The 13,132-nt window shown below is 39.9% G+C and overlaps 1 protein-coding gene across 2 annotated transcripts in view; it reads right to left on the bottom strand.

Annotated features, from left to right (window-relative positions):
- Nucleotides 1-559: 559 nt before the first annotated feature.
- The window catches only part of vwa5b1 (von Willebrand factor A domain containing 5B1), a 30,623-nt gene continuing 18,050 nt past the window's right edge, over nt 560-13,132 (bottom strand). Inside the window, exons 14-21 of one of the 2 annotated variants that reach the window (XM_067593134.1) lie at nt 12,695-12,938; nt 10,791-11,084; nt 9,201-9,338; nt 7,926-8,060; nt 7,241-7,312; nt 6,692-6,761; nt 4,642-4,765; nt 560-3,917 (exon numbers count right to left, since the gene is read on the bottom strand). In XM_067593134.1, the coding sequence (XP_067449235.1) occupies nt 3,258-3,917; nt 4,642-4,765; nt 6,692-6,761; nt 7,241-7,312; nt 7,926-8,060; nt 9,201-9,338; nt 10,791-11,084; nt 12,695-12,938 (1,737 nt within the window). In that variant the 3' untranslated portion in view covers nt 560-3,257. Of the gene's footprint in view, nt 3,918-4,641; nt 4,766-6,691; nt 6,762-7,219; nt 7,313-7,925; nt 8,061-9,200; nt 9,339-10,790; nt 11,085-12,694; nt 12,939-13,132 lie in introns of both variants that reach the window. The other variant, XM_067593133.1, reaches the window with a different exon arrangement.

Here is a 13,132-nt window from a genome sequence, read left to right on the forward strand (position 1 = left end):
TTGAAATAATTGAAACTGTTGGTCATAACACCAACCAGCAGACCAGTGTGTAAGATTTAGTGGCATCTAGTGGAACGGACTTGGCAGAAATGGAATGTAATATTCAAAAATATGTTTTAATTGGTGTAAAATCCCATGAAAATAAGAATGGTTGTGTTTTCGTTACCTCAGAATGAGCCCTTTATATGGAAATGGGAGCAGGTCCCCTTCCATGGAGGCTGCCATGTTGCTGCAGTAGCCCAGAACAGACAAACCAAACACTGGCTCTAGAGAGGGCCTTTCGTGTTTTTGACGAGTTTTGCGGCCACCATAGGTTCTCCTACACACTTGAAAGGGGAGGGTGAGGGGAGTAGTATTCATTTGGTTGCAATCTGCAACCTCACTGCTAAATGCCACTAAATCCTACACACTGGTCCCATTATTGAGGATATTGTTTAATGGAAATATAGACCGGGGCAAAACACTTCCCCAAAATTGAACCCAAAGATTTTCAAATCTATTGAATGCAGCAATTTCATTGAAATGAATTGATTGTGCGGCAAAATTAAGCTGTTTTAAATGTTGGTGTGACCAGGCCTTTACAGAGATTTTGTTGAAGGTGTTGTTCAATCATCCATTTTGAGATACAGGCCAAGATCCATGACAAGAAGTAGTGTCATCTGGCTAGAAGAATAGATAGAGCTAGGTATCATCAGCATAGCAAGAAAAACCATGTGATCAGATAATCACACCAAAGAAGGTGGTTGTATATTAAGAAGGGGTCCAAGCACAGATCCTTGAGGTACCCCTTGTTGTTATTAGTAGGGCAATAATAGCTGTACAACCTTTTATTGTAGAATTATTTTTATTACATGCACCCGCAGAGCACAGTTATAAAGACACTACAGAAGCTTTCAACAGCCTCAAACAGTCAACACTCATTTATAAAGGCACACACAGCAAGTTGAAAGATACTGCACTATACAACTGACCCAGTACATAAAAAATACAACTTATTACAATTACAGCTGCACTTACTACTGCAATTACAGCACAAAAATATTACTATATGACATCCACTGTATTTCTCATTTCAGAGAGCAAAATACTGCACTATTGGCTCCAATGTGGCAATTCATTCATTTAACATCATAACATCAACATCTGTGTTCATGCAGAAGGATTTATGCAACTCAGCCTGAGTGAAAAAATGAATAAATACCTGAGTAAAGCAACACTGTAATGGAATAAGAAAGAGAAAAATCAATACTGAAAGATACCTAAATAGGCCACAAAGGGAATCAAGAAAAGTTCAAACAAAAAAAGAAAGGGTACCTACTATATATTTAAGAAAAAGAACCAATCAATATCCACACTAATTAAACTGCAGTGAACAGATCTACATTTTCTGCGAACTTAAACCTTGGATAGGCACTTGCGGTACATGAGCTGTGGGCATGACAGAACTAGCAGGGCCCCTTTCCTCTCTGGACTATTGATCGCTGCTTATATTCTTCAGGACTCGCACCAGCTGTAAATAAATCCATTCTAACGTTTTTGGGGCTCGTCCTTAATAAGTTCCTTGTAACAACTAGCTAGTTTCAAACTAGTGATTTACTAAATTGTGTCGCACCATCATTACTTGAAGAATGTTTTAGCTAGTAAATACTTCAATAATGTGTAAATTGTTTGCTAGGAAATCTGTTGCACTGTCAAATACAAAATCATGGTAGCATCAAGAACTGTAAATAACTTCTAACAGTTTTATGGGGTCAAGAGACATCTTAAACTTAACTGCCAATCTTTTTTAAACAAAGATATGACTTTATTTTATTTATATCTGCATATATGGAGAAATCCATGTTAGCTGTAGACAATTTAGAATGACACAGAAACACCTAATTACACCAACCAAACTGACTGACAGTATTTGGCTAATGTTAACTTTGTCGGTTGGTAGTATATTAACAAGCTAACATTAACTTTGTCGGTTGGTAGTATATTAGCAAGCTAACATTAGCTTTGTCAGTTGGTTGGTAGTATATTAGCAAGCTAACATTAGCTTTGTGGGTTGGTAAGTAGTATATTAACAAGCTAACATTAACTTTGTCAGTGGTTGATAGTATATTAACACACTAACATTAACTTTGCCAGATGGTAATATATTAGCAAGCTAACATTAGGTTTGTCAGTCGGTTGGCAATATATTAGCAAGCTAACGTTAACTTTGTCTATTGGTTTTTAATATAGTAGCAAGCAAATGTTAACTTTGTCAGGCAGTTCAGTTAGCAATAAAACGGTTAACAACTGGCAGTTACTGGTTTTTAATATTTAGTAATCACTAAGGTGTGTAAGAAATAGTTTGTGTGGTGCAACCTGTTTTAAAGGAGTAACAGATAAATCTCCTCTTACTAAACACTTCTAACTTGGCAAAGTTTGAACTTACGAATAGCTGGCCCAACCAGCTCCTGGTCTATGTTATTCTTGCTGAACCCAAAAACTAATGCATGATCAAAACCTCTACTATAAGACAGGTATACTCAGATAAGTGAAAAAATATATACTGTGTATGTATCATTAAATAATAAACAGTAAATAATATGTCAGTGGGATACGCATTCATAGATTCCCACCCAAGCCACATATTTTTTAAACCAAATCCATATGTTATCTTTAGCTTTTTGCATATTTTTCTGTTTCTGCTATAATCAAACTGCAAAAATGAGAAATATTAATAACACTGTAATGATAACAGGCATTAGAAAAGACTGGCAATACTGCTAGCAAGTACCCAGTTGTTTTCATGTAACATATACACAATACAATCAATCCAGAAAAGGCTGTAAAGATCTAAAAACAGTATGTGTCAATCAATGGAACAGTTTTGCAGCATTCCCCCCATAACATCAATATGATGACAATAAGAGCTTTTCTCAGATGGGGATGATCAGTGGTCCAGCATGCTACTAAATTAACACTAACATTCTTCTCCATGAAACTCAAATCTGTGGCATAACTTAGATCCCTTGCTAACAAGGATCCAGCTACAGTATATGGCACCAGCGAGGTAATAGCTTGCACATAGTGCCTCTGAAGAGCCTGTGATATGTTTAGAGGAGTAGCACACGGAAAAAAAAAAAATACACATTGTTCACAACTGCAACAACCAGATCAGACTTCAGAGGACATACTGCTGAACAGAGAATAGTACAGTCTCAGTTAGCATAGTATCATATGGGGTTAAGTACCTTCAGTGATCTGTATCACACTAGCAGGCCTCAGACACTGTTAGGGTTGTAACAGAGCATGTTCAGTTGCAGGTTTTCATCCCAGTGTCTGAGGATGATGAAGAGCTGGTTGGCAGCAGCCTTGACGGAGGCCAAATCCCGGCCTTCTGGGATGTCCTGCGCACTCAACCACATGCTGGCTTTGGCGGCAACCAGTTCCCACTCTATGAAATAACTGGCAGAGCTGTGCTCCAGCCAGGCGAGAGCCACAGCTGTGGCCCACACCATGCTCTCCGGATCTAGCATCCTCTTTAGCACACCGCCAGGCGATGCAGTTTCCAAGCCTCCGGACCCAGAGCTCCGTCCGCTGTCCGCCTGGGAGTTCGGGGAGAGCGGAGGCTCAGCAGCAGTGGATGGACTGCCCAACGAGGAAGGGCCAGCATCCGCCCAGGCGCTCCTGGACAGATGAGAAGGGCTGTGGATGCCTACAGTGTGCTCTGCAGGTTGTTGATATGTTTCTGGTTCACATGGTGATCTACGTCCATCATCAGCACTCTCAGCACGCCGGGTGCTGGAGTGAGACAGGTGGCCCAGGCTGCTGCGGTGGCTGGTGAAGGGGGATGTCCACTTCAGCTTGTTAATGGGCACATTAATGGCATCACACAGAGCTATGTCCAGGAGAAATGCACCACTGGCCAACTGCAACAACACCTGTAGAGATGGAAACAGTTCAGTTTGACATAAAATACAGAAAAAGTTACAGCTATTATTTTGGCAACCCTTAATCAGCCCCCAAAATTAACTGCAGTAAGATTTTTTTTTCTGCAGGACAAACAACAAAATAAGAAGTGAGGGAGCAACTGGCCATCTGATTTGAGTGTATGCTGCTTCTATGCACTAGTGTGCATAGTTTTTTATGGTTCATCACTTACTGCTCCAATCAGCAGCTGGACGTGAGGTGCCTCGCTAAAGGGTACCTCTATGGTAGATGGTAAAGGAAGGGAAAATCTTTTTCGAGGCAGCTATACTGAACACTTTTGTCAGATATTTTCTATCCATTGAATTATTTGCATATTGATGAATAATACATGAGCAAGGTGGTATGTGCTGCATAATTTGCAATAAATAAGGACTGATTAAGTGGCTGGAACTTTGAAAGCCATTCATCGCCTTTTTCATTATTGCTATATTACTTAATTTTTTCTTTATTTCTGTCTTTCAGTGGGAGACGGGAAGTATTTGCAAAGGAAGAGGTACTACATGCAAAAAAAAGGTACTCGGTTTGATTTGATAGGGATTATTTTAAGCATTTTTAGTGGCTCAACAGATTGTGACACATTCATCTCTCCAGAGAAATCCACAGTCAGTTCAAATTAGTGTCCATCAAGAACATGCAGGTTGACAGAGCATTCACGTGTATAGATCCGCTGCCTACCAGAGGAATGTAGTCTTTGTTCTCGTTGTCACTCTCTCCAATTGAATCACCGGACTTGCTGTGAGATCGACACATGAATCCTTTGGCAGCCCGAGTCAGGAGACGAGTCCTGCTGAGGGCCAACCTTAAAGAGGAGAAGGAGACAGCAGATGTAAATCACAGAGTGATTCACAGAGTACACACACTATTAGATTTAATCTACTACTTCTATTCTACTTCTGTTCTCTAGCCATGCTAGCAGTGTGGCTCTGTGGATGGCAATGGTTGTCTGTGGGTCAGTCAGTCCACCACTTTAATCACAGATGAAATATCTCTACAACTATTGGATGGTTTACTGTGAAATTTGGTACATATATTCACAGTGCCCAGAGGATGACTTCTAATGACTTTGGTAATCTGACTTTTCATCTAGCGCCACCAGCAGGTCAAAGTTGTTATCCAGTGAAATCTCCCAACATTTACCAGATAGATTGGCACCAAATTTTGTACAGACTTTCATGGCTTTCAGATGATGAAGGCTTCTGACTTTGGTGATCTCTTGACTTTTCCTCTAGTGCCAACATGAAATTTGAGAAATGGCTTGACAACTATTGGATGGATTACCATGAAATTTGTTAAACAAATGTATGAATTATAATAACTTTGGTAATAACATAACTTTTTGCTCGAATGCCATCAGTCAAATTTTCAATTAGTCCAAGCAATACTTTGGTTCATTCAACACTAATGACATTCCTGTCAACTGTAGCAAGCAGGCTCTCATGCTACCAGCGCTTGAAATTAAGAATGTCCTGTTGTCCCCAAAACAATAAAAATAGCACCTGGGACACAAAGATACAGTGTCTGGGACAATTCTGGGACAGTAGAGAAACGTATCACTCCAAATGAAATTATTACATTTGTTTTTATTTCATCATGGATCATTTTAATTGTTAGGTGTTCAAATTCGAAAAATGTGAGGTGGCAAGAGCACAAGCTATATGCTACGTCACATGAACGCTTATACACACAAAATTAATCATAGGGCCTTTCTCTAAGCAAAGTATGCCAAGTTCGGATTTGCATTCTTGCAAGTTCAGACTTGGCAAGTTCAACCTGGGAGCACAAACTTCTGAGGACGGGAGGGCGCAGTACGATCATTCTGCAATTGGAACAGCAGCGTACTTGCCGACAGCAGCAGCTCAGTTTCAGTTTCAACTTCAGTTTCACATCTACCTGAAGTTACTGTGACAAAATAATCTCAATTCAAAGCTCCTCTAACACTTCTCACAAAAAAATAACCTCATTGACGGAGAGATGCAGTAAATTATATTATTCAGTCTGTTAATGAAGCTATAATGAAAATCCAAACTGTTATGTAACTCAATAAGATGAAATTTAATATAGACTGATCTGCTCATTTTAATACATTCATATTTATTGAAACGTGGTGATATCTGTTCATATAGAGCCGCAGAGACAGCGCTGTTGTTCTGTCCAGTAAGAACATGAGTATCACTTTACGTTCAGACAAACTAATGTGGCAGCTACAGTTGTTAGATTTCATCTGTGAAACCAACATTTATATTCCAAAAGGAATTATATCATATATCAAAATCCTTCAGAGATATTAGAGCCAGAGGTAAATTACCAAAGAGCTGCACAGATCATTTCATCGGATCATGTTCTCCCCAGGATGATGACGGACGGGCTCCTCACATCTCCGAAAATGCAGCAAATTTTCAAATAGGTATTATTTGGATAAACTGACCACATATTGGGAATCTAAGATAATGATGAGCTAGATGTACATATGAACTCAAAACAAATCGAACGTCGAAATGTTAAACTATGAAGCTAACATGTCTCTAGACTTGTAGTCTCGTTTTTGAAAGGAGAAGAAATTGTCAATCATCACAACACGGTCATAGTTAAGATGGAGATGAAATATTCTCTGCTTTGTAAGGCAGACATTAGACAGAAGTATAATACTCAAGTCCCTGTGTTTGGTCTCGCACTGGTATCACAGCTACAGCATATTTATGCAACCAGCCAGTCTCCAATCACCCACCTGGCAGAAAAAAGGCTCTCCACTGATTTCTGTGATTGGTCAGAAGTCACAGACGGACTCCTCTGGAAAACTTAGAAACACAGAGGCAGATTTATAAGCAGTGTTAGACAAGGAGAGGAGAGAGAGAGAGAGGCAGTGGCATTTCTGTCAGTGCAGTCTCCCATAATAAAGAGCTAAAACACACACACTGAGATGTAACAGTGACAGCTGAGGACAAACTATATTCCAGCAGCTGTCCCTCGTATCCGGGCGAAACACTTCTTTCTCTGTGTGTATGTGTGTGTTTGTGTATTCAGCATGTGCTCATTGTTTTATGAAAAGGTCCAGACAGAGTCTGTCAATACAAGCCACAAAACTGTGTCGACTCCTGTCATCACTTACAAGAAGAAGGACTAAAATGTCAATAATCTCATGTTTCACATTTGGAACAATGCACCGATGTTGCCCAGAAAACAAGAGACTACCGGGCAGTGTGTGTGTCAAAGGTCTCTGTGGAGAAAATTGATGAGATACAGCAAAGTCACTGACCGGTTGATTTGCTGCTCTTACCCTCTGTGAAGTTACATCTGTCCCAGCCGGAGGAAGAGGGCGTGCTGCAGGGAGAGACTCCGTCCTCTCCACCTGAGACATTAATCAAAAAGATTAATAAGATTAAAAATGTACTTTATTTTTCCCTCTATTTTCTCAGAGCCTAACCAGACATTATTGCTTTAAAAAAAAAAAAGACTGCATTATCAGGCCACACTGATGCAACCCACATGTTTTTGTGCCCACTGAGCACCACTTCTTTAACTTGCCATGCCAAGCAGATGCTTGAGCAATGTGCCAGTCTTAGCTCATGCTGTTGCTATGCCACCGCTGCAAACCAATTTAAAATGTTGTGCCCTTTTGCTGAAGTTGGAGTATTTTTAATGTAAAGCATACAGATTTCTGAGCGCTCAATATCTCATAGCTCCCACTTGCTGGTGATGCAAGGCTCCAACCCTTTCATTTCAAATAAAGACAGATTTAAATAAATATAAATATATAAACATCAGTCTTCTTTCATATGCAGGAATCTCATATCTCTGATATTCCTTCAATCATATACTCACTTCTTGCATTCTCAATAAAAGATCCCCTCTACCTTTCACTGCAGCGTTTATCTTTCTTTCTACTATATTTCTCATTGTGATTGACATAGAAATTAAAGCTTCTTCTGCTGTGTAATTATTTAATGTAAAATGCGGCCTACTGTTGGGCAGCAGGACATCTTCAGCTTCCTCCGTCATGCCGCCAGACTGAGAGCGACCCAGTCCAACGGAGTAACCTCTGTTCTTCCTGCTTCCTGAGCGAGAGCTCGAGTGTGAGCCCCTCTTCAGACCTTCACCTGAAAACAGTACATTGTCTTTTTAATGTAGACAGACTAAAGCAAATTTCAAGCTGGCCTGTACCTTTAATCAACATTTGAAAGTGTTTCCAGATGAATATAATTTTGGATCTGGGCGTTGAACCAAAAACAGCTGAGTGTTTCGAAGCCAAAAGCTAGATAAGAGAGCCAAGTCAATATTGATAACTTGTAGAGAGATATCATCAGATTGCTACAATGAAAATTAAAAGAATAGTTCAACATTTTGGGAAATATGCTTATTCACTCTCTTGACCAGGTGCAGTATCTTCCCGGAGTATCAACCAGCAACCTCAAGATCATGACAAAAACTCCAGAAAGTTACCACTCTCAACCAAGAAATAGTCCAGCACATACCGCCAGCACATAAAGAGCAACTTGTCCTTACACTTAGATCATTGTACGGATTAAACAAACTAAATCTAGCATGTTAAATAGTGAGCTTTAGAGGTATTGGTAGGCAGATTCTTTAGCTTTGGGCAGAGCAAGGCTCATTTTTGATCTCAGCACGCCCACCTTACTGTGTGATTTAGTTGCATAGTGTTCTCTACACAGACCTCAGGGAAAAATACAAATCCAACAGTGGGTTGTATCTTCAAAGGTATTTCTGTGATTCCACAGATGCCCACTGTCTGCCTGGTATGATAAAACATTAACTTGGAGAAAAAACAACATTTAAATCAAATATCTTTACAAATTGTGCTGCTCGGCTCTGCTCTTCTTCTTCTTTGCTGGAATTTTTCAAGTCCACTGCACAGGCCACAGCAGGCAAAGTCTGTAGAAGTAGTAAATTTAAATGTTGGTTTCAGGTTGCCCAAACATTTCATCATTCTGGGCAGAAAAAAAGACATCTGTGAGATTGTGAAAATACTTTGAAGCCACAACCCTGCTGCTGGCCAACTGTCATGAAATGGGTCTGCCCCAGCTTCATATTTAAGGGACAGATGTGAGAGTGGTATTCATCTCCGCACCTCTAGAAAGTGAATAAGCATATTTCTCAAAATGCTGAACTGAAGAAGTTCAACTGAAAGAAGTTGCTCCAGGTTATGTTTGATGACAACATATTCTATTCAAAAAATGGGCTGCATAAGGACCTCTTCACATAAAATCCATACGACTTACCGGGGTTTATGTATTCAATACATGTCTGCAAATATTCATTAGTGTCCAGGTCAATGGGAACAAACGCTGTGTGTTTGCTCAGTATATTGCAGGCCTTGCTGGTGTGAATAGCGTATAGTTGGTATTTCCTGCCAGAGCCTGTGAATTATAGTATATACACAAAATGATTACATGACATTTCATAAGATTACGTAACATGAATATGCATTACATGATATAAGATAACATTTGTCAATCATACATAATGCATGCATAAATCATGCATATGTATGAAAGGAATCTTAATTAGAGCTGCAAACAGCGATGAATGGACCCTCACACGCGTCAGAGAAAGCGTTGGTTGACACGGCTCTGAATTTTCAGGATTATCGGACACTGGAATTGGAAATTGTGTATACATTTAATGAACTGTGTGTCATTTAGGCTTCACTTCCTGTTGCCTGTAGTCTGACTAAATAAGTGAAATATTAATGCAGAAATACATTTAACATGTAACCTAGCACCTCAAAAATGCTAAAAGTAATTTGGGGGCGCTATAAAGCCGACGTGCCACACCCAAGCCCAATTACAATATCAAATCAAAATATTAGGTGGTCAAGTGGGCGCAAGTTTTGTGCATTTTTGTGCATCCTAAAGGCCTCAAATGTGTTCCTAAAATTAAAATTGATGCATGAAATCCAAAATGGCTGATTTCCTGTTGGGTGAAAAAATTTCAGAAAATGTATTGTGTCCAGAATGATGAGAACAATGATCCCACTGAATTTCATGAACATCCAAGCAACTTTATCCCAACATGGCCCTGCATTTGGGGGTGCTATGGAGCCCGCTGGCCACGCCCAATCATTACAGAACTTTGCAATTTTCACCAGTTCTGACATGTGTGCCAATTTTCATAGGTTTTTGAGCATCCCAAGCCCCTCAAAAATGCAATGGCGGGGGAAAATAATAATAATCTTTACAAAAACAATAGGTTCGTTGCACTTTCAGTACTTTCATGCTCAGGCCCGAAAGATATAGTTTGACATTTTGGGAAATACGCTAATTTGCTTTCTTGATTTAGATGAGAAGATCAATACCATTCTCATTTCTGTTAATACGAAGCTATAACCAGCAATCAGTTAGCTTAGCTTAGCATAAAGACTGGAAACAGGGGGAAACAGCAAATGGTAACAAAATCTGCCCACCACAACCTCTAAAGGTCACTAATTAACATGTTTGAATAATCTGGCTGATTTTGTTACCTTTGGACAGAGCCAGGCTAGCTGTTTCCCGCTGTTTCTAGTCTTTATGCTAAGCTAAGCTAACTGTCTTCTAGCTTTAACTTCATATTTAACCGACAGACATGAGAGTGGCATTGATTTTCTCCTCTAACTCTTGGCAGGAAAGCTAATAAAAGTATTATCTAAAATGTCAAAACTATTTTTTTTTTCTAATAATTCAACAGCTATGTGAAATAAGCAGATGAGAAACAGAGCAGCTGAATGCCAAATTGGATTTGTCAGTAGGCCAACTCCTGACTCCTGTCTTTATAATCTTAAAATCCTCATAATTTAGTCACCACACAAACACTTAAATCCCCGTAGAGCTCACCGTGCTCAATCTCACACTCCTTATCCGCCATGTGCTCAAAGTCATGTATGATGGAGCGTCCAGCCAGGTGGTGGAAGGTCTCGTTCCACAGTTCCTCGTGAACCTTCTCCTCACGTTCCCGGCCGTTCAGGAAGGGCTCGACATCAAAGACCACCTCCCACTTCACCGGTTTCCCACACAGCAGTCCGGACACCACAGCCTTGCAGTCACCTTTTTGCTGGCTGGCAGCACCCAGATCTGAAGTTTTGGACTCCTGTGGAGTTTCTGCCTGACATAACTGGTGGCCGTATCCATCTGAAATATTACAGGAGCGAGATTTGACACCTGAATGTGCATTTATCGATCACTGTGTGTGTTGTATTCAGATTTCACTGAAGTTTGTTATCTGCTACTGCTCACTTGTGATTGGATTTATGTTAAAGAGGACATAACATGCACATTTCCAAGTCTGTGTTTATTTTCTGGGGCCCTGCTAGAATATCTTTGTATGATTTACAGTTCTCCTTATTTATCTTATACTAGCCCTTTATACAGCCCCCCAGTTCAGTCTCTGTCTGAAACCAGCTCCATTCTCTTTATCCTGACAAGCCCTCTTTGGTCTGATTGGTTAACTCCCAGAAGCTCGTCTTTGGCAGACTTCCACCAGGTCCAGAGCCTACATAAACAAACAATAGTGGCTGTATTTCACTTATTTTTCCCATTATTTACTCAAAATCTAATCTTGTCCGTACATGTTTGAGCCAAAATATACAAGTGGACAATGCAAACACCTGTGGAACAACTTTAGTAACAAAGACAACAGAACGGACGGCTGTTTGTGGGCATGTGCAAACAATCTGACGTCAGTGTGATGGGGAAGTACACGTAACATTGCAAATGAAGCATGAAGCATTCAGAGCACCTGAAGATTATGTCCCCTTTAAATTAATTCATCATCTGTTTTTAAACCTTTGAGTTCATCCTGCTTGAATGTACCTCAAATAACTGTTTTCTAAAATACTGTCTCTTTCATTTCTTATTCATCTCCTGTCTAATTTTCAGTATTGTCCACTAATATAGAAAAATTATTTCCTGTCCTCCCCCAGAGCTACCTTTATGCTCGACCATTTGCCAAGACTCAAGTGCAGCCTTTCTTATCTTAGATTAAAGATGTACGCCATTTAAATCAAACTTTTCAGGGACTTGTCACATCAGACTGAATACACACACTGTGGTCAGGGCTCAAATTCAAGGGTTTGTAATTTTATGGCCACAATAATTTTACATCATATTCTATCATATTAAAGGAATATTTCAACATTTTGGGAAATATATTTATTTGCTTTCTTGCCGAGAGTTAGATGAGAAGATTATTACCACTCTTGTATCTGTCCATGAAATATGAAGCTACAACCAGCAGCCACTTAGCATAAAGATTGGAAACAAGGGGAAACAGCTAGCCTAGAGCTCTCCAAAGGTAACAAAATCTACCTACCAGCACCTCTAAAGCACACATGTTTGCTTATTTCAGCTGAAGTTGCTTCATATTTAACAGAAAGATATGAGAGTGGTTTCAATCCTCTCATGTAATTCTAGTCAAGAAAGCAAATAAGAGTATTTCCCAAAGTGTGGAACTATGCCTTTAAAGGGAAAATCCTAATGCATGTGACAAATCACAAACACAAAATTGTTTTTTTCAATGTAATCAATTCCAGTTAATGTAACAAAGTATTATGCTCTGATGTCACTCATAATACTACATGTCTTTATTATCAAGTCCCTCCAACACTATGGACTGCTAAATAATTTCGGGGCAAACATCATTACGACTTAAAAATCTTTAGTTTCTTTAAAAGATGTGTAAATATATTCAACAACTTCTTTGCATTTTCAGTAAAACAGAATAGTTGAGCATGTGGTCTAACCTGTATCTCCGACGCTGCCAACAGATGGGCTGTCCGTGGAGGATCTGGATCCGTCTTCCCCAGCGGTGTTGCGAGCTGCAGGCGGCACGCTGCTGCCGGGCAGAGGGTTGTCCTGAGGCTGGGGATGCAAATGAAGCTCTGAGTCGGCTTCCTGTTGCAGAAGCGCCTCCTGCTGAGGGACCAGCCTGTGACAGCTGGCAGGACGCCCTCTGGAAGATGTGGCACACAGGCTTGCCAGCTGTGGCTGTAAACAAAAGAAAGCTGTTTTAATTTACCTGGTAAATTTACCTTTAATATCCTGGTACTGTCACAGGTTTTAACAAGATATGAAACCTTATCTACTAATTGTAATTCTGGTCCTTTCGGTGTGCTCACTCAAAGTTGTTTCACGGTGATGAGTGACATACAGAGTCTTGACTATGTGTTCAAAAGAAATAT

This window comes from Thunnus thynnus, chromosome 6 (genome assembly GCF_963924715.1).
Source record: "Thunnus thynnus chromosome 6, fThuThy2.1, whole genome shotgun sequence".
Classification (NCBI taxonomy): domain Eukaryota; kingdom Metazoa; phylum Chordata; class Actinopteri; order Scombriformes; family Scombridae; genus Thunnus; species Thunnus thynnus.